This window comes from Nomascus leucogenys, chromosome 11 (assembly GCF_006542625.1).
Source record: "Nomascus leucogenys isolate Asia chromosome 11, Asia_NLE_v1, whole genome shotgun sequence".
Lineage (NCBI taxonomy): Eukaryota > Metazoa > Chordata > Mammalia > Primates > Hylobatidae > Nomascus > Nomascus leucogenys.
Genome location: NC_044391.1, coordinates 45,320,926 through 45,344,999, shown reverse-complemented (window position 1 = coordinate 45,344,999; position 24,074 = coordinate 45,320,926). Strand labels below are relative to the sequence as shown.

Sequence of the window (24,074 nt, the reverse complement as noted above, 5' to 3'; positions counted from 1 at the left end):
ATAGAGTTAAGAAGTGGGTTAGAATCCAGGCTCTTTCCCTCCATCACTACATGACTTAGGGAAAATTTCTTAACCTCTGTGAGCCTAAGTTTTCTCATCTGTAAAACGGGGCAAAATGAGTTAACGCCTCTTGGGGTTGTTAAGAGATTCACTGAGATGATGAATTGAAGATAAGGCTGTACAGTGTTTAGTACAAGACCAGCTACAGTCAATAGCTACTTTATTTTTTATTTTTATTTTTATTTTTTTTTTGAGACAGAGTCTCGCTCTGTCGCCCAGGCTGGAGTGCAGTGGCGCAATCTCGGCTCACTGCAAGCTCCTCCTCCCGGGTTCACGCCATTCTCCTGCCTCAGCCTCTCCGAGTAGCTGGGACTACAGGCGCCCGCCACCACGCCCGGCTAATTTTTTGTATTTTTTAGTAGAGACGTGGTTTCACCCTGGTCTCGATCTCCTGACCTCGTGATCGGCCTGCCTCGGCCTCCCAAAGTGCTGGGATTACAAGTGTGAGCCACCATGCCCGGCCTAATAGCTACTTTAGCAATTTGATTTAATGCCACTTAAAACACACATAAAGAACTAACCATTCAACAGTAGGAGTTGAGCTGCAAAGCGTGTCTGGAGTTCACACTGTGAGCCACGTCACTTAGAGCTCCATGGGACCCCTGTCCATGGATCTCCTGCACTGGCAGATTCCTTAACAGTTACATGAATGCCAGAACTGTGTAAATAAAAACAATTTAATAGGCTGGGCACGGTGGCTCACACCTAATCCCAGCACTTTGGGAGGCTGAGGCGGAGAGGTCACCTGAGGTCAGGAGTTCGAGGCCATCCTGACCAACATGGAGGAACCCCGTCTCTACTAAAAATACAAAATTAACTGGGCGTGGTGGCGCATGCCTGTAATCCCAGCTACTCAGGAGGCTGAGGCAGGAGAATCACTTGAACCCAGGAGGTGGAAGTTGCAGTGAGCCGAGATCGCACCATTGCACTCCAGCCTGGGCAACGAGAGTGAAACTCCGTCCCAAAAAGAAAAAAAAAAAAAGAAAAAAGAAAAAGAACGAGGCCGGGCGTGGTGGCTCAAGCTTGTAATCCCAGCACTTTGGGAGGCCAAGGCGGGCGGATCATGAGGTCAGGAGATCGAGACCACGGTGAAACCCCGTCTCTACTAAAAAATACAAAAAATTAGCCGGGCTTGGTGGCGGGCGCCTGTAGTCCCAGCTACTCGGAGAGGCTGAGGCAGGAGAATGGTGTGAACCCGGGAGGCGGAGCTGGCAGTGAGCCGAGATTGCACCACTGCACTCCAGCCTGGGCGACAGAGCGAGACTCTGTCTCAAAAAAAAAAAAAGAAAGAAAGAAAAAGAACGATATAATCTCAGCAAATAAGCCCAACACCGTGAATACGGCATCACCTGTGAAGATAACAGAGTCTTCTTTGGAGACTGACTAGCGGGGGAGAGAAGGTGTATTCGTCCATTTTCACACTGCTAATGAAGATTTACCCAAGACTGGGTAGTTTATAAAGAAAAAGAGGTTTAATGGACTCACAGCTCCACATGGCTGAGGAGGCCTCACAGTCATGGCAGAAGGCAAAGAACCACCAAAATCACGTCTTCCATGGTGGCAGGCAAGAGAGCTTGTGCAGGGGAACTACCTTTTTATAAAACCATCAGATCTCGTGAAACTTATTTACTATCACGAGAACATCATGGAAAAGACCCACCCCTATGATTCAGTTACCTCCCACCGGGTCCCTCCCATGACATGTGGGAATTATGGGAGCTGCAATTCAAGATGAATTGTAGGGTGTGGACACAGCCAAACCATATCAGAGGGTGAGGGTGCCATAGGGCACTTGGAAGCCGCAGCCATCCTGACCTCAGTCAGGGTCTGGGGAAGGGGTGGCGCCTATAACTGGCCCTGCCAGTGAACTGGGATCTGACTCTGCCATTGTCCATGGGTGTGGCTTTGAGCAAGTTGAAGACCACCAGCCTGTGCTCTCTGGATCTTTTTTATTGAGCACCTCCTGTATGCCGGGCACTGTGCTGGGTACTGAGGATACAGCAGTGGGCAATGAACAAAATCCCTGTTCTCATGGAGCTGCCACTTCAATGGGAAGAGACAAGAAACAAAATGAAGGAGGGAAAGCCATCTGTGCTGAGTGTCAATAAGTGTTAAGTAATGGGGACAGAAAAGCAAAGATCAGGGAGTGTTGTGGTGGAGTGGATCTTGAATAACATAGTCAGCAAAGGCAGGCCTCCCTGGGAGGGTGACGTTTATGCAAGACCAGAAGAGGTGAGGAAGGAAGCCATGTGGGGACTCGGGAATAATGTTCCTAGCAGAGGGAACAGCGGTGCAGAGGCCTCGAGGAAGTGTTTCTGGCCATGTCGAGGCCTTTGTCCTTTATCCTGAATGAGAGGGAACCACAGGAAGGTTTGTCACCTGACTCGGGCATTCCTTGGGCTGTGTGTGAGCAGGGAGTGGGAATGGGGGTGGGTGAGGGGAGCTGTGGCAGTGGTCCAGGCAGGACCCCTCAGGCCGACCTGTGACAGGTTCCTGTCCCCCTCTGTTGCCCTTTCCCAGCTGCTGCGGAAGAGGCACATAGGAAATGACATCGTGACAATCATCTTCCAGGAGCCTGGGGCGCTACCGTTCACCCCCAAGAACATCCGCTCCCACTTCCAGCATGTCTTCATCATTGTCCGAGTCCACAACCCCTGCACTGATAACGTCTGCTACAGGTATGTCCCCCACCCCCGGCCCCCAGCAGCGTACAGAGAGGGGCAGGCAGCTGGCCCAAGTGGGTCCCAGTACAGGGCTCCCCACACCATCTCAGAGAGTGGTTTTTAGCCAGAAAGGGGCATGGCTCCCCAGTTTTGCTAAGGAAACCATCAGGGATTTGTATTTGCTTGTAATCTTTTGTTTCAAGTGACAGAAAACCCATCTCAATGTGGCTTAAGACAAAAAAACAGTTGTGTATATAGGCTCTCAAAAACGGCACGTTTAGTTCTGGCTGGATCTGTTCCCCCTCTCCTGGGGGTCACCTTTCCAGCAGGTCTGAGATGAACATCCTAACAGCTGCAAATCCCCCAAAATGAGAGCTTTTCTTTCCCAAGAGTTGCATCAGAAGCCTCAGAATTGGGGCTCACTGGCCCAGTTGGAGTCGTGTGCCTGTCCTAGAGCAAAAATCACCAGCCAGGCCTGGGCACTGGGCTTCAAGGACTGAGAGGCACGAGTGATGGCCCAGAGGAAAGTCGGAGGGAAGCAGGGCCTACCTGTGGAGGTGGGCCCCACTTTGGAGGTAGAATTGAGGAGGTTTTTGTTGTTTTGTGTTTTTTTGGTTTTTTTTTTTTTAAGACAGGGTCTCACTCTGTCACCCAGGCTGGAATGCAGTGGTGCAATCATAGCTCACTGCAGCCTTGACCCCCCGGGCTCAAACGATCCTCCTGCCTCAGCCTCCTGAGTAGCTGGAACTACAGGTGCACACCCCCATGCCTGGCTAATTAAAAAAATTTTTTTTTTTAGTAGAGATGAGGTCTCTCTATTTTACCTAGGCTGGTCTTGAACTCTTGGCCTCAAGCGATCTTCCAGCCTCAGCCTCCCAAAGTGCTGGGATTGTAAGTGTGAGCCACCGCACACAGCTGAGATTTTTTCGTACCTGTACACGAAGTGCTTTTTGTTCTTTCTGATGCCTCATATTCCATTGTATGGATGCGGGGTCATCTCCTGTCCTCTACTGATGGGTATTACGGTTGTGATGCCTGCAATGAACAGTCTTATTTATACTCTGATTGCGCCTGAGTCCAAGCATACAGCTGTAAAAGAAATTCTAGAAATGGAGGTGCTGGAGCAGAGGACGTGTGTGTGTGCACCAGTAGTCACCGCAAAATTACCGCAGGTCTACCAGCTGCCTCCCTCAGCTGGGTGAGGGAAGGGAGAGGCATCCCAGCCTGCAGCACTGGTTGTCTAGCACTGCTGTGCTGCACATGTTGCCCACTGGCTACTGGGAGCTAGCGCAGTGCGTGGCAGGGCCTCCTTACAGGCATGTCCCCGGACCTGAGGCACCCTCTCCCCCTGCCCATCGGTTCCTGGAACATGCAGCAACAGCTACAGAGTGCCTGCACCTCAGGCCCTTTGTGGGGTTGAGGACCCTTGGATGAGGTGGGAGATATTTACACACATGCACATGCACACGTGCATGCACGCATCCGCGCACACATGCACACACATACATGCACACACACATGCACCGGCACATGCATGCACACACACGTGTATGTGCATGCATGCATCCGTGTGCACATGCACACACATACATGCACTCACACGGGCACACATAAACACATGCACACACACATACACATGCACACACCTGCACTCACACAGGCACACACAAGCACATGCACATACGCACACATATATTCACACATACATGCACACACACACATACACACATTCACACGCTGGAAAAGGAGGCAGCCTTCTTATGATGCATCAGAGGTGGAGGGTTGAGCTGGTGGGGGGAGCTGCTTTCTCTTCTTCGTTCCCCTCTGACCTGCCCTCTCCTACTGGGGTCATCACATCAGCCTGCAGCTGACCCCCTGCCCTTCCGGACTCGCCTCTGCGTCGTCTCCAGAGTGATTTCTTCTCTCTCACACACAAACCTTTCTTGTTTTTTATAATTTAATTTAAAATATTTTTATTATGCAATATTTTAAACATTCCAAAAAATGCAGAAAATCATTTAACAGACACCCATGTGCCCACCACCAGCTTTAACAGATGTTAACATTTTGCTTTGTTTGCTTCAGCTCTCCCTCTTTCCTTCATTTTTAAAGAAAGAAAATGTTAGAGATACAACCAAAGCTGCTCCTCAGCCATCCCCTCCCTTCCCATCCCTCCTTCCCCACAGGCAGCTGCTCTCTGGACAGACCTGACCCTGCCTCTCCCCTGTGGAGGGAGCCCGGACACAGCTCTCCAGCTTACCATCTCCTGAAACCCCCAACTCCTGGCCCCCAACTCAGTGAATTTCTAATTGTCCTTCAAGACAATTGGGCAAGGTGCAGTGGCTCACACTTGTAATCCCAGCACTTTGGGAGGCTGAGGTAGGCAGATCACCTGAGGTCAGGAGTTGGAGACCAGCCTGGCCAACATGGTGAAACCCCATCTCTACTAAAAATACAAAAATTAGCCAGGTGTGGTGGCAGGTGCCTCTAATTACAGCTATTCCTCTGGAGGTTGAGGCAAGAGAATCACTTGAACCCAGGAGGCAGAGGTTGCAGTGAGCCAAGATTGCACCACTGCACTCCAGCCTGGGCTACAGAGCGAGACTCCATCTCAAAAAAAAAAAAAAAAAAAAGACTGAACTCAGATGAGCCTCTGACACCCTCCAGTGGTTCCTTACCTCCTCCATGTGCCATTGCCCAACATGTTTCTGTCATAGCACACATCACACCATAAAAATGATATGATGGGCCGGGCATAGTGGCTCACGCCTACAATCCCAGCACTTTGGGAAGCTGAGGCAGGAGGATCACTTGAGCCTGGGAGTTCAAGATCAGCCTGGACAACATAGGGAGACCCTATCTCTATAAAAGCAATTTACAAATTAGCCAGGCATGCTGGCACTCACCCGTAATCCCAGCTGAGGTGGGCAGATCGCTTGAGCCCAGGAAGTCAAGGCTAGAGTGAGCCCCATTGCACTCCAGCCTGGGTGACAGAGCAAGACTCTCAAAAAAAAAACAAAACAAAACAACAAAAAAAACCAGACATCACGTGGCTGTTGCCTCCTTTGACAGTAACCCCATTTCATGTTTAGCTTTTTGTATCTGTCACAGCACAAAGCTTGGCACATAGTGGGCCCTAAAGCCATCTTTGCTTGGCTGGAAAGACACCTGGCCCAAATGTTGCAGGCACTGAAAAAATAATTGTTGAATAAATAATTCTGAGTGTTCTAGCAACGCTTATTGCCCTCCGGTGATCAGGTGACCACCAGGTCCCCTCATCTCCTGCTTGTTTCATGAGTTGTCATCCTTTCTGTTTCAAGCATGCAATTTCCAAATGGCCACCCGCATCATCCCTGCAGCCTGTGGACTCTCAAAACCCAGTCCCTCTTGGCCGGGCGCGGTGGCTCACGCTTGTAATCCTAGCACTTTGGGAGGCCGAGGCGGGCGTTTCACGAGGTTAGGAGATCAAGACCACGGTGAAACCCCGTCTCTACTAAAAATACAAAAAAATTAGCCGGGCGTGGTGGCGGGCGCCTGTAGTCCCAGCTACTCGGAGAGGCTGAGGCAGGAGAATGGCGTGAACCCGGGAGGCGGAGCTTGCAGTGAGCCGAGATTGTGCCACTGCACTCCAGCCTGGGCAACAGAGCAAGACTCCGTCTCAAAAAAAAAAAAAAAAAAAAAAAACCCAGTCCCTCTTGCTGGGAAGTAAGGGACCAGCTGTTCTGATAGCTCAAAAACCTTCAGCCGCCGGCCGGGCGCGGTGGCTCACGCTTGTAATCCCAGCACTTTGGGAGGCCGAGGCGGGCGGATCACAAGGTCAGGAGATCGAGACCACAGTGAAACCCCGTCTCTACTAAAAAATACAAAAAATTAGCCGGGCGTGGTGGCGGGCGCCTGTAGTCCCAGCTACTCGGAGAGGCTGAGGCAGGAGAATGGTGTGAACCCGGGAGGCGGAGCTTGCAGTGAGCCGAGATTGCGCCACTGCACTCCAGCCTGGGCGACAGAGCGAGACTCCGTCTCAAGAAAAAAAAAAAAAAAAACCTTCAGCCGTTTGTAATTTTATGATTTGTGAAATCATGAATCAGGAATATAGGAAAAGCCAAAATCTGTCACTATAAGCAGCTAAGTGCTGAATAAAGAAGTTACAAAGCTCAGCCGGGCGTGGTGGCTCATGCCTGTAATCCCAGCACTTTGGGAGGCCGAGGTAGGTGGATCACCTGAGGTCGGGAGTCCGAGACCAGCCTGACCAGCATGGAGAAACCCCATCTCTACTAAAAAATATGTAAAATTAGCCAGTCATGGTGGCACATGCCCATAATCCCAGCTACTCAGGAGGCTGAGGCAGGAGAATCGCTTGAACCCGGGAGGTAGAGGTTGCAGTGAGCCAAGATCACGCCATTGCACTCCAGCCTGGGCGACAAGAGCGAAACTCTGTCTCAAAAAAAAAAAAAAAAAGAAATTGCAAAGCTCTTCATCACTGTAAAGTGCAATCTGACTGCCCCATTCAGTAGAGAGAGGGACAGGGGAGGTCATCTCATCCATCCCCCTGCCTGGGGTAAGGCCATGCCCACAAGATTTCCCACAGAAGAAAATTTGCCTGGTGTGTGTGGCATTCTTTGAAGCATGTCTGCACTGGAAAATGCCTTTTTCTGTTAAAACTATGCCAACCATACTTTGGTAGAAACTGTTTCGTCTGTCCACATTTAAACCATTACTTTAGTCAGCATTGAGCACCTGTGCTGGGGAATCCACTAAGCCTCGGGCGGCATCCTGCCACGTGGCACTCCTGGGGCATGAAGGATCACTAGCCAGTCAACACCAGAGATGGAGAGCGAGGGGTCTGGCCTGATCGGCCAGGGTCGCGCAGTAGCTCCCACACTGGTCTCCTGCACGTGCCCTGTCCTCCCGTCCATTCTTCATGAGGCAGCCACAGTGGTCTCCACAGATTGCCAATCTGTTGTCCCTCTGCCAGCACCTGCCTCCATTGGGAACCCAGCAAGAAGCAGATCTCCCTCAAGGATTTAACCAAAGGGAGTTGATGCCACTGACAGAGGTGTGGGGAGCTTGCAGGAACCATGTGGGAAGATGCTGCATCCAGGGACTAGCCAGGGCAGGAACCTTTATCCACCCCCAAGCCTTGATGGGCTCAGAGGGAGATGGGAGAAGTTTCTGAAAGCCGATGAGAGCTGTGGCCATGGGAGAGGGGCGGCCCAACAGGAGCAGTAGCTGTAAGGGACCAAAGATGACAGCCACTGACACTTTCATCACAGCCCCTCAGAGTGGAAGGGAAGAGAAATAAATACTCCAGCTTCTCTCCTCCCGCCTTCCCATCCCATGCTGGTGCTTCCCATTGGCCAAACTCAGCTGGAAGCCCCAGGGCACAGGAACCCAGGTGACAGAGCTGGAGAGATCTTCCTTCCTGAGCACAGAGCAGGGCAGAGAACGGCAGAGTGGATCAGAGGGGATAGACTGAATGGTTTCACCACCAGATCAGATCATTAAATGGTAGCCTGCTCCCATGGTAAGGATAGGAGTGCTAACCCACCAGGGCCCCGTGTGGGCTTGCCCCTGGTGACCTCATGGCCTCCTGCTTCTTGCCTTCCGGGCCGTGCCCACCCTGGCTTTTGCTAGTCGGCTGCTACCTGTGCTGCACCCCCTGGCTGCAGCACTCTCCCCCAGCTCTTCCTCTGGGTCCACTCAGCCCTTAGATCCCAGTTTCATCGTCACGTGCTCAGAGAGGCCCTCCCAGATTCTCCCTGTCCAAATCAGGTCTTTCTCTAGTTCTGTCATAACACGCCCTGTTCCCTTTCCTCATCTTTATGAGTTTATCTCTGTGTGTTGATTTGGTATGTCCCTCCTGCTGGACTAGAAGCTCTGGGAAGGCAGGGACCACGTTATCCCCAATGCCTAAGAGCATAGAGTCCAGGAAATGCTTGTCAAACAAATGGATGAGTGTTGCACTGTTGCCCTTGTCAAGAGTTGAGGGTAAGGGGAGGGAATCAACAAAACCTGGGCAAGCATGACTTTGGCTTGGAGTTTCATGGAGTGTTTTTAATCCATAATCTCTATTTTTTTAAATTATCCTACAGATGGAAGAGAAACAGTAGGAATTCTGTCTTGACACTGTACTGACAAATAGAGGTTTTAATCAAGGATGAAAATACCATACATTTTTAGGAAAGCATAGTTAACTTATTGCATCACCCTGTGCCATTAAGAAACATGAAGAGACCGGGCATGGTGGCTCACACTTGTAATCCCAGCACTTTGGAAGTCCGAGGCGGGCAGATCATGAGGTCAGGAGTTCAAGACCAGCCTGACCAACATGGTGAAACCCTGTCTCTACTAAAAATACAAAAATTAGCCAGGTGTGGGGATTACACGCCTGCAATCCCAGCTACTCAGGAGGCTGAGGCAGGAGAATCGCTTGAGCCCAAGATGCTTGAACCCAGGAGGCGGAGGTTGCAGTGAGCCGAGATCGCGCCACTGCAATCTAGCCAGGGCAACAGAGCAGCAAGACTGTGTCTCAAAAAAAAAAAATAAATAAAAATAATAATAATAATAATAATAATAGAAAAAAGAAAGAAACATAAAGAACAGGCTGGGTGCGGTGGCTCACACCTGTAATGCCAGCACTTTGGGAAGCCAAGGCGGGCAGATCACTTGAGGCCAGGAATTCAAGACCAGCCTGGCCAACATAGTGAAACCCCATCTCTACCAAAAATACAAAAATTAGCCAGGCATGGCAGTGCGCGCCTGTAATCCTAGTTACCCCAGAGACTGAGGCAGGAGAATTGATTGAACCCGAGAGGTGGAGGCTGCAGTGAGCTGAGATCACGCCACTGCACTCCAGCCTGGGTGACAAAGCGAGGCTCCATCTCAAAAAATAATAATAATAAACATGAAGAACATAACTCACCTGCCCTGGGTGAATATTCTGGCAGGTGCCTTGACCTTTTTGTGCACTTTTAGCAATAATCTGCCCAAAGGCCACTGAGCCTCTATTTAATTTGGTCATCAGAGCATCACATCCAAGATACTCATCAAATCTCCTAATGTGACTCATCAACAGATCTTCTCCCTGTCCAGGCTCAGGGCTCCTTCTGCCCAGAAGCCTCGATGGGTGGAGAGCCTGATTACCTCTCCTGCTTCTGCACCTTGCACTTCTCCTCCTCCCAGCCCTGCTCACTGCCAGGTTCTGACCCATCCAGGGTTGGAGTGTAGGGAGGAAAAGGGAGGTAGGGAAGTGCCATGTGGACTGTGGCTGGAGCTGGCTGGCTGCTCGCCGGGCTCTTCAGGGGCTTCCTGCACAGGCAGGAGACAGATCCCAGTCCCCTTGCTGCTATAAGGATCACCCTGGGCGCGGTAGTTCATGCCTGTAATCCCAGCACTTTGAGAGGCCAGTGCGGGTAGATCACTTGAGATCAGTAGTTCAAGACCAGCCTGAGCAACATGGTGAAACCCTGTCTCTACTAAAAATACAAAATTAGCCAGGCGTGGTAGCAGGTGCCTGTAATCCCAGCTACTTGGGAGGATGAGGCAGGAGAATTGCTTGACCCTGGGAGGCAGAGGTTGTGGTGAGCCGAGATTGTGCCATTGTACTCCAGCCTGAGCTAGAGTGACACTCCATCTCAGAAAAAAAAAAAAAAAAAAAAAGCATTACCTAGGGGATCCCTCCTGCTGGAGGTGGGGTAGGGAGAGAATGGGGCTCACCCACTAGCTTTCTCCACAAGTTCCTTTTCTCTCTCCATAGTTTAAACAGTGGGAGATGTGGTATAAAAGCTTGGGGGAACAGAGTTTTCAGATCATTTTCTCTTTTTTTTCTTTTTGACACGGTGTCTCTCTCTGTCGCCCAGCCTGGAGTGCAGTGGCGCATTCTTGGCTCACTGCAACCTCTGCCTCCTAGATTCAAGTGATTCTCCTGCCTCAGCCTCCCGAGTAGCTGGGACTACAGGCCTGTGCCACCACACCCAGCCTCATTTTCTCTTTACGCTCTCCTGAGTTGCTGTCAGATTTTGATAGCGCCTCCATCAAAACCGAAATAGGAAGAGTTCCATTCTAACTTCCTGTTACAATGAACTTCCTTTATTTATTTTTTTTTCTTCTTTAAACCTCAGCATCTACCAGAGGAATGCAATGAATTTTCAAAATAACCTTTGTTAAGATGACTTACAAGGTATACACAAGTGTTCAAAAGAACTAAAACTCGTAAACATTCTACATCAGTCAGCTATTCCTGCAATAAAGCCGTATAACAAACCACCCCAGAGCTCACCGACAGACATTAACGTTTCTTTCTGGCTCACACATCTGCGGGTCTGCTGGAGTCTGGCTGGACTTGGTTCCAGGTCTGCTCCAGAGGTCCCTCATCTTCTGGGACCAATAGACTACCTGGGGTCTGTTCATCCCACAGTGATGGCAGGTGCTTAGGAGGCAATCCCCCTACCCCAACACACACACACTTCAAGCCTTTAACTTGGAAGCCATTGGCCAAATCAAGTCACGTGACCAAGATCCGTGGGGTGTGCCTGCCTACGAAGGTGGAGAGGAGGCAGTGGATTTTTTTTTTTAAATATCTTCCCCAATTTAAATCTTTTAATTTAAAAGTAAACTTTAGGCCAGGTGCGATGGCTCACGCCTGTAATCCCAGCACTTTGGGAGGCCAAGGCGGGCATATCACCTGAGGTCGGGAGTTTGAGATCAACCTGACCAACATGGAGAAACTCTGTCTCTACTAAAAATACAAAATTAGCCAGGCGTGGTGGTGGGCGCCTGTAATCCCAGCTACTCGGGAGGCTGAGACAGGAGAATTGCTTGAACCCAGGAGACGGAGGTTGCCGTGAGCCGAGATTGCGCCACTGCCCTGAGGGAGTAGGTTTTTGCCAAACTGTGAGATCTGCCACATGGTCTATGTGTATTTAAAACAGGAATAAATGAACAGTCCTTGGGGAATTACCCTTTGATGTCAGAGGATGTTCAGACATCTGCTTTATAGAAAATGTGTATGTGCCCTAACACTTTTTTTTTTTTTTTGAGACATAGTCTGGATCTATCCCCCAGGCTGGAGTGCAATGGCGCCATCTTGGCTCACTGCAATCTCCGCCTCCCAGGTTCATGCCGTTCTCCTGTCTCAGCCTCCCAAGTAGCTGGGACTACAGGCACCCACCACTACGCCTAGCTAATTTTTGTATTTTTAGTAGAGACAGGGTTTTACCATATTGGTCAGGCTGGTCTCGAACTCCTGACCTCAGGTGATCTGCCCACCTCAGCCTCCCAAAGTGCTGGGATTACAGGTATGAGCCACTGTGCCCAGCCGACTTTTTATTAGATTTCGAATCTGGTTAGCCAACAACTTACTAATTAGACGTGGACTTTCATTCTTCAGAAGGAAACGGCGTTTGGCCGGGTGTGGGGTGTGGTGGCTCACAACTGTAATCCCAACATTTTGGGAAGCCCAGGAGGTAGGATGGCTTGAGCCCAGGAGTTTGAGACTAGCCTGGGCAACATAGTAAGACCTCGTCTCTACAAAGTAAACAAAATTGGCTGGGCCCATGGTGGTGTAAGCCTGTAGTCCCAGCTACTTGGGAGGCTGAGGCAGGAGGATTGCTTGAGGACAGGAGGTCAAAGCTGCAGTGCGCTATGATTGCACCATTGCACTCCAGCCTGGGTGACAGAGTGAGACCTGTCTCGATAAAACAAAACAAACAAAAAACTCTATTCCTCTTTTTTTATCAAACATTTTCTCTCTAAAGTGTCTTAGTGCCTTTCTTCCCACCATCTAAATAATCTCTCCCTCCACAGTATGGCTGTGACCCGATCCAAAGACGCTCCTCCTTTCGGCCCCCCCATCCCCAGTGGAACCACATTCCGCAAATCCGACGTCTTCAGAGACTTCTTGCTGGCCAAGGTGATTAACGCTGAGAACGCCGCGCACAAGTCCGACAAGTTCCACACCATGGCCACCAGGACCCGCCAGGAGTATCTCAAGGACCTCGCCGAAAACTGTGTCTCCAACACCCCCATCGACTCCACCGGCAAATTCAACCTCATCTCCCTGACCTCCAAGAAGAAGGAAAAGACAAAAGCACGGGCTGGCGCTGAGCAGCACAGCGCAGGGGCCATCACCTGGAGGGTGGCAGCCCAGGACTATGCCCAAGGGGTGGAAATCGACTGCATCTTGGGAATTTCCAATGAGTTTGTGGTGCTCCTGGACCTACGCACCAAGGAGGTAGTGTTCAACTGCTACTGCGGGGATGTCATTGGCTGGACTCCAGACTCCTCCACACTCAAAATCTTCTATGGACGAGGGGACCACATCTTCCTACAGGCGACAGAGGGTTCTGTGGAGGACATAAGGGAGATCGTGCAGAGACTGAAGGTAAGGGAGAGAGCCTGGTGATAGGGCGGCGATTTGTATGGTTTCGGCCTCAGGAACCACTGAAATACTTCCCTAGCCCAGTCAGTTAGGCTAAGACACGCACTGGCCCGGAGAGAATCACAGTTGTCACTGACAAACTAGACATCTTGGGGTTTCTGCAGCTAGGTTCTTCCTCTGGAAGGTTTGTGCCAGAGATCTAAGGATCTTCATGCTATTACCTTGGAAAGACAAGAGATACTTATTAACCTTGGACATTGATAGAAAGTATAAGTTTAAGCTTAAGGAAAAATGTAGGCCAGTCGCCATGGCTCATGCCTGTAATCTCAGCACTTTAGGAGGCTGAGGTGGTGGATCGCTTGAGCCCAGGAATTCCCAGACCAACCTGGGTAACCATAGTGAGACTCTGTCTGCAAAAAAAAAACAAGAAAATTAGCGAAGCATGGTGATGCATGCCTGTGGTCCCAGCTACTCGGGAGGCTGAGGTGGGAGGATTGTTTGAGCCCAAGAGGTTGAGGCCACAGTGAGCTGAGGTCACGCCACTGCACTTCAGCCTGGGCAACAGTATGAGACCCTGTCTCAAAAAAAAAAAAAGTATAAGAGTACTTTCTAAAATAATTAAAATAGAATGAAAAATGTCCAAACCATTAAAGGATAGGGCAGAGGTGAGAGGAGGAAAAAATACAAGAAAGCACAAAGGAACATAAAATTATATGGCAGGAATGAGTTCCATGTTAGTAATTACAGTAAATGTGAAGGTTTAACTTGCCCTATTAAAAGACAAAGACTCACAGTCTAGGTAGAAATCTTCCCCTAAACCCCTCGTGGACAAACCAAGAGTGGCAGATTGGTGACAGCTTAGCTGCTGTCTGCCTGAAGCATTGTGCTGAGAAGTACTCAGGCCCAATCTAAGCTCCACAAGAAAAAACACTGTGGTCAGTGATTTGCCTCTGCAGTGGGTTTGGCAGAACGGCGTGCCATGTGTGCTAAATAGAGATAGCACATAACACGGCAGTTCAGAGCACAAGATCTAGTCAGAAGGCCTGGCTTCAAGTCCCAGCACTGCCACTTACCAGCTGCATGACCTCGAGCCAAGTTATTTAGCTTCTTTGTGATTCAGTTTCTTCATCTGAAAAGCAGGAACAAGAGGCCGGGCACGGTGGCTCACGCTTGTAATCCCAGCACTTTGGGAGGCCGAGGCGGGCGGATCACGAGGTCAGGAGATCGAGACCACGGTGAAACCCCGTCTCTACTAAAAATACAAAAAAATTAGCCGGGCGTGGTGGCGGGCACCTGTAGTCCCAGCTACTCAGAGAGGCTGAGGCAGGAGAATTGCTTGAACCCGGGAGGCGGAGCTTGCAGTGAGCCGAGATTGTACCACTGCACTCCAGCCTGGGCCACAGAGCGAGACTCCGTCTCAAGAAAAAAAAAAAAAAAAAGAAAAGCAGGAACAAGAATCATTCTGCATTGCTGGGTGCAGTGGCTCATGCCTATAATCTCGACACTTTGGGAGGCCGAGGAGAAAGGATTGCTTGAGCCCAGGAGTTTGAGACCAGCCTGGGCAATATAGTGAGTTGCTGTTTCTAAAAAGAAATCAAAAAACAAATTAGCCGAGGCGGGTGGATCACGAGGTCAGGAGATCAAGACCATCCTGACTAATACGGTGAAACCCCGTCTCTACCAAAAATACAAAAAAATTAGCCGGGCGTGGTGGTGGGCGCCTGTAGTCCCAGCTACTCAGGAGGCTGAGGTAGGAGAATGGTGTGAACCTGGAAGGCAGAGCTTGCAGTGAGCTGAGATCATGCCACTGCGCTCCAGCCTGGGTGACAGTGCTAGACTCTGTCTCAAAAAATAAAAACAAAAAATAGGCTGGGCATGGTGGCTCACGCCTGTAATCCCAGCACTTTGGGAGGCTGAGGTGGCCGGATCACAAGGTCAGGAGATTGAGACCATCCTGGCTAACACAGTGAAACCCTGTCTCTACTAAAAATACAAAAATTAGCCAGGCATGGTAGCGGGTGCCTGTAATGAGGCTGAGGCAGGAGAATGGCATGAACCTGGGAGGCGGAGTGCAGTGAGCCGAGACCGTGCCATTGCACTCCAGCCTGGGCGACAGAGCGAGACTCCGTCTCAAAATAAATAAATAAATAAATAAATAAATAAATAAATAGATAGATAGATAAACAAATAAATAAACAAACAAATAAATAAATAAGCTGGGCATGGTGGTGCACACTTGTGGCCTCAACTATTCAGGAGGCTGAGTGGGATGATCACTTGAGCCCAGGAGTTTGAGGCTGCAGTGAGCTGTGATCGTGCCACTGCACTCCAACCTCGGCAACAGAGAGAGACCCAGACTCAAAAAAAAAATGAAAAAGTGGCCAGGCACGGTGGCTCACACCTGTAATCCCAGCACTTGGGGAGGCCGAGGTGGATGGATTATTTCAGGTGAGGGGTTCAAGACCAGCCTGGCCAACATGATAAAACCCCATCTCTACTAAAAATACAAAAATTAGCCAGGCGTGGTGGCACACACCTGTAATCCCAGCTACTCGGGAGGCCGAGGGAAAAGAATTGCTTGAACCCGAGAGGCAGAGGTTGCAGTGAGCTGAGAGTGAGCCACTGCACTCCAACCTGGGTGACAGAGCAAAACTCTGTCTCAAAAAAAACAAACAAAAGCAAACTCCTGTGTTCCTCCCCACCCCTCTCAGAGGTTTCCTGACTTTGTAAAGTAGAAGTCGTCTACTCAAATAAGGTTTTAGGGAAAAAAAGGTCGACTCCATCCCTCCATTTGCGGATGTCAGAGCCTTGGCATCAGCCTGGGCTCCACTCTCTCTCATGCCCACATTCGTCAGCTCCACTTCCGTAGGCAGAAGCCAGCCACCTCTCCCACAGCCCTCACCCTGGCGTGAGCCACCCTGGTCTCTCCTGGACACTTTTGGTGGTGTTCTTTCTGGTCCTTCTTGCCCCTGCCCTTGCTTCTCTGTGGCCTGTTCTCGATGTGGTAGTGAGAGCAATCACATCACCTCTCTGCTTAAACCCTCAGGTCACTCTAGGTTAAAGCCTCAGTCCTTACGGAAGCCCATGAGGCCGGGTGTGACCTGACTCCCTGTTGACTTCTCTGACCTCATGTCACTTTGCCCTCTCTGCCCCAGCCATGCAGACCTCTGGGGTTTCATGCGCATGCTAGGGCGGCATCCAGCCTCAGGGCCTTTGTACCGCCTGTGCCTCTCGCTGGAACACTTCTCTGATCACCACATGGCTCGCTGCCTTTCCTCCTACAGGCCTTTGGTCACATGTCGCCTTGTCAGTGAGGCCTCGTTATCTAAGATTGCACACCCCCTCCCCTGGCTTGGAGCACATTCCCCCGCTTTGCCTGCTTAACCACCGTCTGCCATGCACTGTGTGTTATCTGTTCACTGCCGTGTCCTCAGCACCTGGGCCAGCATCTGGTGCACAGTAGCCGCTGAGTGAGCAGGAACCGAGTGTGGGCACGAATGCATCGTACGCTATAGTGGCTGCAATAGCGAGCATCGAATGGTCGCCAGCTCTGCGTCAGACCCTGCTCAGCACCTTGGGTGGTTTTGCATCTCTTGCTCACAAAAGCCTGATGAGGTCCTCACTTCACAGATGAGGAAACTGAGGCCCAGAGATACCTTGACTTGCCCAGAGCCCGAAGAGCCTGGGTTTTGGGGTTTTTTGTTTTGTTTTGTTTTTTGAGATGGAGTCTTGCTCTGTCCCCACGCTGGAGTGCAGCAGAGCGATCTTGGCTCACTGCAACCTCCACCTCCCAGGTTCAAGCATTTCTCCTGTCTCAGCCCCCCAAGTAGCTGGGACTACAGGCGCCCGCCACCATGCCCAGCTAATTTTTGCATTTTTAATAGAGATGGGGTTTGCCATGTTGGCCAGGCTGGTCTCGATCTCCTGGCCTCAAGTGATCCACCCTCCCTGGCCTCCCAAAGTGCTAGGATTACAGGCCTGAGCCACCATGCCCAGCCAAGCCTGGGTTCTTAAACGCTAGGCTACTCCACCTCCCCTAATCTTGACAGCAGCTCACGTTTCTTGAGCAGGGACCATGCCAGGCACCATGCCAGGTGACATGTTTTACCCACATCCTCACTGTGCCACTCTGTCCCACGCCCACCCCCGTGCCTACGGTTGGCGGAGTCCTTTTAGAGCACATTTCCACAGCCATACCCCCACCCCCACCCCCAGTCTCAATGCCCCAGAGCCTGCTGGGGAATCAGTGGGCCAGGGAATGGTGACATAAGCCATCTCCCATGGAGGGGCAGGCCCGTTTTGGAATGACTCATGACAGTGAGTCTCTCTCTTTGTGAAGCACCCACAGGGTACAGATTCCACACTCTCCCTGCAGGCTGACTCAACTGCCCCAGACATCCTGAACTAATGGTATCCCATCACTGGTTAATTGAATGAGTGTTATTATGCGCCTGGCCTTGGGCTGGCCAGTGCTGGGACATAGTGATGACCATAACAGACCCAGGCCTACTTTCATGGGGCTCCTCTCTGGGACAGATATTAAACACGCAATTCGGCCGAGCGCAGTGGCGCACGCCTGTAATCCCAGCACTTTGGAAGGCCGAGGCGGTTGGATCACAAGGTCAAGAGATCGAGACCATCCTGGCCAACATGGTGAAACCCCATCTCTACTAAAAATACGAAAAAATTAGCCAGGTGTGGTGGCGGGCGCCTGTAGTCCCAGCTACTCAGGAGGCTGAGGCAGGAGAATGGCGTGAACCCAGGAGGCAGAGGTTGCAGTGAGCCGAGATTGCGCCACTGCACTCCAGCACTCCAGCCTGGCGACAGAGTGAGACTCCGTCTCAAAAAAAAAAAAAAAAAAACCACGCAATTCAAGTGCCAAGAGCTTAAAAGGGGGGTGTGAGGATGCCAGGAGAACCTATCGGACGGTGCTAAATCAGACAAGGAGAAGGTCTCAAATCCACAGGTTGGATACAGTCCCAGATGTATTTAGTTAGTTAACAAAGTTTAACATTTAGAGCAAGCTTGTCCAGCCTGCAGCCCAAGATAGCTTTGAATGGCACCCAACACAGATTCATAAAGTTTCTGAAAACATTATGAGTTTTTTTGTGATTTTTTTTAAAGCTTATCAGCTATTATTAGTGTTAGTGTATTTCATGTGAGGCCCAAGACAATTCTTTTTTTTTTCTTTAAGACAGAGTCTCGCTCTGTTGCCTGGGCTGGAGTGCCGTGGTGCAATCTCAGCTCACTGCAACCTCTGCCTCCCCGGTTCAAGCGATTCTCCTGCCTCAGCCTGGGATTACAGATGTGCACCACCATGCCCAGCTAATTTTGTATTTTTTTAGTAGAGACGGGGTTTCACCATGTTGCCCAGGCTGGTCTTGAACTCCTGACCTCAGGTGATCTGCCCACCTCAGCCTCCCAAAGTGCTGGAACTGCAGGCATGAGCCACTGTGCCCAGCCCAATTTTACTTTTTAATTATAGAAAATTGCAAGCATACACCAAAGCAAAGGGAATCATATAAGAACCCCAGTCTTGGCCGGCTGCAGTGGCTCACACCTGTAATCCCAGCACTTTGGGAGGCCAAGGCAGTTGGATCACCAGAGGTCAGGAGTTCGAGACCAGCCTGACCAACATGGAGAAACCCCGTCTCTACTAAAAATACAAAATTTGCTGGGCGTGGTGGCATATGCCTGTAATCCCAGCTCCTCGGGAGGCTGAGGCAGGAGAATTGCTTGAACCCAGGAAGCGGAGGTTGCAGTGAGCCAAGATTGTGCCATTGCACTCCAGCCTGGGCAACAAGAGTGAAACTCCGTCTCAAAAAAAAAAAAAAAAAGAGAGAACCCCAGTCTTCATTACCATCTCCAACAGTTACTGACCCATGGCTGATCTTGTTTCTTTTTTCCCTCCCTGTCTTTCCCAATTATTTTGAAGCAAATCCTAGACATCCTATCATTTCATCTGTAAACTTTTCAATATTTATTTCTAAAAGATACAACTCTTAAAACATAACATAGCCATCATACATAAAATAAAAAATTAACGATAATTCCTTATTGTCAAATAAACACATTGTCACCCATGAATGGGCTATAAAATCAATCACAGAGATGTAAATTTTTTTATTTTTTATTTTAACTTTAATTTTTAAAGACAAGGTCTTGGTGTCACCCCGGCTGGAGTACAGTGGCACAATCATCGCTCACTACAGTGTCTCTCTCGTGGGCTCAAGCCTGCCTCCAACCTCAGCCTCCCAAGTAGCTGGGACTGCAAGCCTATGCCACCATGCTCAGCTAATTTTTTTTATTTAATTTTTAGTAGAGATGAAGTCTTGCTATATTGCCCAGGCTCATCTTGAACTCCTGGGCTCAAGCAATCCTCCTGCCTTGGCCTCCGAAAAGTGCTGAGATTACAGGCTTGAGGCACTGCACTCAGCCTGAGTTGCAACAATGTTAAAGGTTAGATGTCTTCGTCCACTTAGCCTGAATATAACAGCATAGCTTAGATGGAGTAGCTTATAAGCAAGAGCAATTTATTTCTTCGCAGTTCCGGAGGCCAGGAAGTCCAAGATAAAGGCACCTGCAGGTTCTGTATCTGGTGAGGGCCCCTTTCAACTTCACGAATGGCACCTTCTTGCTGTCATGGTGGAAGAGGTGAACAAGTTCCTTGGGCCTCTTTTTTTTTTTTTTGAGACAGTCTCGCTCTGTCGCCCAGGCTGGAGTGCAGTAGCATGATCTCGGCTCACTGCAACCTCTGCCTCCTGAGTTCAAGCGATTCTCCTGTGTCAGCCCCCCAAGTAGCTGGGATTACAGGCGTACACCACCACGTCAGGCCTCTTTTATATGGGCACTGATCCCCTTCATGAGGGTTCTGCCATAGTAATAGGATGGGAAAGAATAAGTGTCACAGTGCACCTCAGTGAGTAAAGATAAGACTATTTTATAAAGCATTGTTTTGGTCATACATGTTTCCCCCACTTTCCAAATTCTCGCCATCCAAATCAGGAACCAGACAGATTCAGTGACATTTTCAGGTAAGTACTTTACCATCCAAACGCTTATTTCTTGCTATCCACACTCAAGAATCTGACGGATTTGAATTGCAAGGAATATTTGTGTCTGTGGGCGTGTGTGTAAAACACGAATGTGTAGAGTAGTTTGTGACATGAAATTATTCCTTTTCTTGGCCGGGCGCAGTGGCTCACGCCTGTAATCCCAGCACTTTGGGAGGCCGAGACTGGTGGATCACTTGAGGTCAGGAGTTCGAGACCAGCCTGGCCAACACAGTAAAACCCCATCTCTACTAAAAATACCAAAATTAGCTGGATGTGGTGGCAAATGCCTATAATCCCACCTACTCAGGAGGCTGAGACAGGAGAATTGCTTGAACCTGGGAGGCGGAGGTGACAGTGAACTGAGATCAGGCCACTGCACTCCAGCCTGGGTGACAGCAAGACTCCATCTCAAAAAAAAAAAAAAAAAAAAAAAAAAAAAAATTATTCCTTTCTTCAAGTGGTGGTGAGAAAAGTATGAAAGCCGGCATTCTGATAGGTACGTTACATAGCATCATTTCTAGCCAGGGGATGACTTCTCACAGGAAATGTAAGCCATTCCCTGTTACCTTTCCAAAACGCAGTTTTAGGAAAGGGCAGGCATTCTTGACAACTTGCTTAATAGCCACGGCTGGTTACGTTCATCTTGTTTTTATCCCAAGAAGAGGAGGGGATCACCTAATAGCATGCTGGGGGGAGGGGGCAGGGTTCTATTCAGTGGGTCCTCGGATCTTATGGTAACACATTATCCAGGGGAATATCTCACCCAGTGAAGCAGGGAGTCCTGGAGGCCAGGCCCTGCATGGTATGGTCAGCTCCATGTTGGGGGAAGGTCTGAGGAGGAGATGGGGAAAGGGTTTCTTCCTCCAAGAATGGTGTCATGAGGCCGGGAGTGGTGGCTCATGCCTGTAATCCCAGCACTTTGGGAGGCCGAGGTGGGCAGATCACGAGGTCAGGAGTTCGAGGCCAGCCTGACCAATATGGTGAAACCCCATCTCTACTAAAAATACAAAAAACTAGCCGGGCATGGTGGCGCATGCCTGTAATCCCTGGTAGTCGGGAGGCTGAGGCAGGATACTCTCTTGAACCCGGGAGGCAGAGGTTGCAGTGAGCCGAGATCACGCCACTGCACTTCAGCCTGGGCGACAGAACGAGACTCTGTCTCAAAGAAAAAAAAGAATGGTGTCATGAAGTAAAAGAATATAATGTGAGTTCCCAACCTAGAAAAGGTCCCAGTACTTCTGGTCTGCTGCTTCCTTGCGTATTTTGGTTAGAGTCATTGTGTCAGTCAGGATACAGTATTAGTGGCTTAAAGCAGGTTTGGCCGGGTGTGGTGGCTCTCGCCTGTAATTCCAGTACTTTGGGAGGCCGAGGCGGGTGGATCACCTGAGGTCAGGAGTTCGAGACCAGCCTGGCCAATATGGCAAAACCCCATCTCTACTAAAAATACAAAAATTAGCCAGGCGTGGTAGCACACGCTTGTAATCCCCAGCTACTCGGGAGGCTGAGGCAGGAGAATCGCTTGAACCCAGGAGGCAGACATTGCTGTGAGCTGAGATCATGCCGCTGCACTTCAGCCTGGGCGACAGAGCAAGTCTCTGTCTAAAAAATAAATAAATAATAAAATGATAAAATAAATACCACAGCCCAGAGGACATGCCAGGGCCACTCGAAACTCATTGGCCAAAACAAGTTCCAGGGCCCCACCCAACCACAAGGGAGCCAAGAAGTGCAATCCCACTGACCCCAGGAAGGAGGGAGGCCGGGGCCTTTGGAGCCATAGCTCATGACTGCCGTGGTCTCTGCAAGGTTGGAAGCCACAGGGTCGCATATCCACATTTCTCCTCCAGAAATCAGGAAGCCGGGCTGGGACCGGGTGCGTGTTCCCCCTGCGGGTCCCCTGCCATCGCCCAGGAAGGTATTAATAGATGGGAATAGGCAGGTTTTTGGCTTCAAAGCGGGGAACATGACCAGGGGTCTTCCAGAGGAGCTGACCCAAGCAGCTTCTGAGGCTCGATCCTGCCTGTGGCCTGCAGGTGATGACCAATGGCTGGGAGACGGTGGACATGACTCTGCGGCGGAACGGGCTCGGGCAGCTGGGCTTCCATGTGAAGTACGACGGCACGGTGGCCGAGGTCGAGGACTACGGATTCGCCTGGCAGGCCGGCCTCCGGCAGGGCAGCCGACTGGTGGAGATCTGCAAGGTGGCCGTGGTCACATTGACCCACGACCAGATGATCGACCTGCTGCGCACCTCTGTCACTGTGAAGGTGGTCATCATCCCGCCTTTCGAGGACGGCACGCCCCGGAGGTAAGGGCCTCTGCCTTTCAGCCGGGTGGTGGGTGGCAGCTCCCAGATCGCTGGTATGAGACCTCCCTGGCACTGTCACTTGAGGTCCCAATAGAGGGGGGATAGGCAGGCCCTTCTAGGCAGGAATAGTGGCAACGGTGACAGGAGGGGGAGGGCACATCTACGGAGCGCTTACTGTATGTCAGTTACTGGTTTAGCCCTTCATATGTGCATGATTGCATTTAATCTCTACAGTTGCCCTGTGAGGGGAGAGCCTCATTTTTCCCGTTTTCTACATGAAGCATACAATGTTAATAGTCGCTTGCCTGTGGGCCCCCCACACTTCATTCATTTGTTCAGAATGTGTTTATTGAGCCCCTACTGTGTGCAAGCTCTGTTCAAAGTGACGACAACAAAGTGCCTGCTCCCTTGCGGTTTGTGTTCCACAGGGAAAGACAGGCTGTGAAGAAATAGGTGTGTCATGCAGGATCAGGTAGTGCTAAGTCTCAGAAGGAAATTAAAGCAGAGTAACGAAGGGGCTGCAGCACGGTGGGAGAGCTGCTTACAAGGCAGGCAAAGAAGACTCCGGGAGGCTCCACAGGGAGGCAGCCATGTGGTTTTCTGGCCAGCGGGCTCCAGACAGGAGCTGGCCAGGGCACAGCCTCCCCAGTGTACATGGGTGGTGCGTTCCTGGAGTATGGGGAGGCCCGTGTGGCTGGTGCAGAGCGAGCAGGAGTAAGAGCTGAGAGCAAAGGACGGAGAGGTGACCAGGCAGGCGGTGTGGGCTTCATGGACCATGAGAGAAGCTTGGGTTTTATTCCACGCTCAGTGGGAAGCAGGTAGGTGACTTATTTATTTTGTTTTTTTTCTTTTGTTGTTTTTGTTTTTTTGTGTTTTTAGATGGAGTCTCGCTCTGTCGCCCAGGCTGAAGTGCAGTGGCGTGATCTCAACTCACTGCAACCTCCATCTCCCGGGTTCAAGCGATTCTCCTACCTCAGCCTCCTGAGTAGCTGGGACTACAGGCGTGTGCCAGCACGCCCAGCTAATTTTTGTATTTTTAGTAGAGACGGGGTTTCACTATGTGGCCCAGACTGGTCTTGAATTCCTGACCTCAGGTGATCTACCCGCCTCAGCCTCCCAAAGGGCTGAGCCTCCCTAGGCTGTTTGTTTCATTTTTTAATGGAACATCTCAAACATAAAGTGTATTACAAGTATCAAAACATATCATATACCCCATAAATATATATGCCTACTATGTACCCACCAAAGTTAAAAAGAAATAAAAGGAAATATCCGACTGGGGGGAGCAAAAGTATACTGAGCCCTCTGGGCACTTACCAACATGCGGCCAGCTTTTTGTTTTTTGTTTTATTATCTCCCTAACTTCTTCCTGCCCTGCCTGTCACCTTAGATTATCTAAAACAATTCCAGATCCTGGAATGTGCCTCTATACAATAAAGACCTTTTTTAAAAATTACACCTAACAAATTTAACAGTAATTTCATGTATTTCTTGTTTTTGTTTGTTTGTTTTTTATTTTTTTTGAGATGGAATCTCACTCTGTTGCCCAGGCTGGAGTGCAGTGGCACCATCTCGGCTCAGTGCAACCTCCACCTCCCAGTTCAAGCGATTCT

The 24,074-nt window shown here is 50.2% G+C and overlaps 1 protein-coding gene across 2 annotated transcripts in view; it reads left to right on the top strand.

Moving 5' to 3' along the window:
- Positions 1 to 24,074, top strand: part of SIPA1L3 (signal induced proliferation associated 1 like 3) — a 290,990-nt gene that overhangs the window by 192,417 nt on the left and 74,499 nt on the right. For both annotated transcript variants that reach the window (XM_030822249.1, XM_030822250.1), the window contains exons 8-10: positions 2,581 to 2,738; positions 12,525 to 13,101; positions 22,187 to 22,461. In XM_030822249.1, coding sequence (XP_030678109.1) covers positions 2,581 to 2,738; positions 12,525 to 13,101; positions 22,187 to 22,461 — 1,010 coding nt within the window. The remainder of the gene's footprint in view (positions 1 to 2,580; positions 2,739 to 12,524; positions 13,102 to 22,186; positions 22,462 to 24,074) is intronic.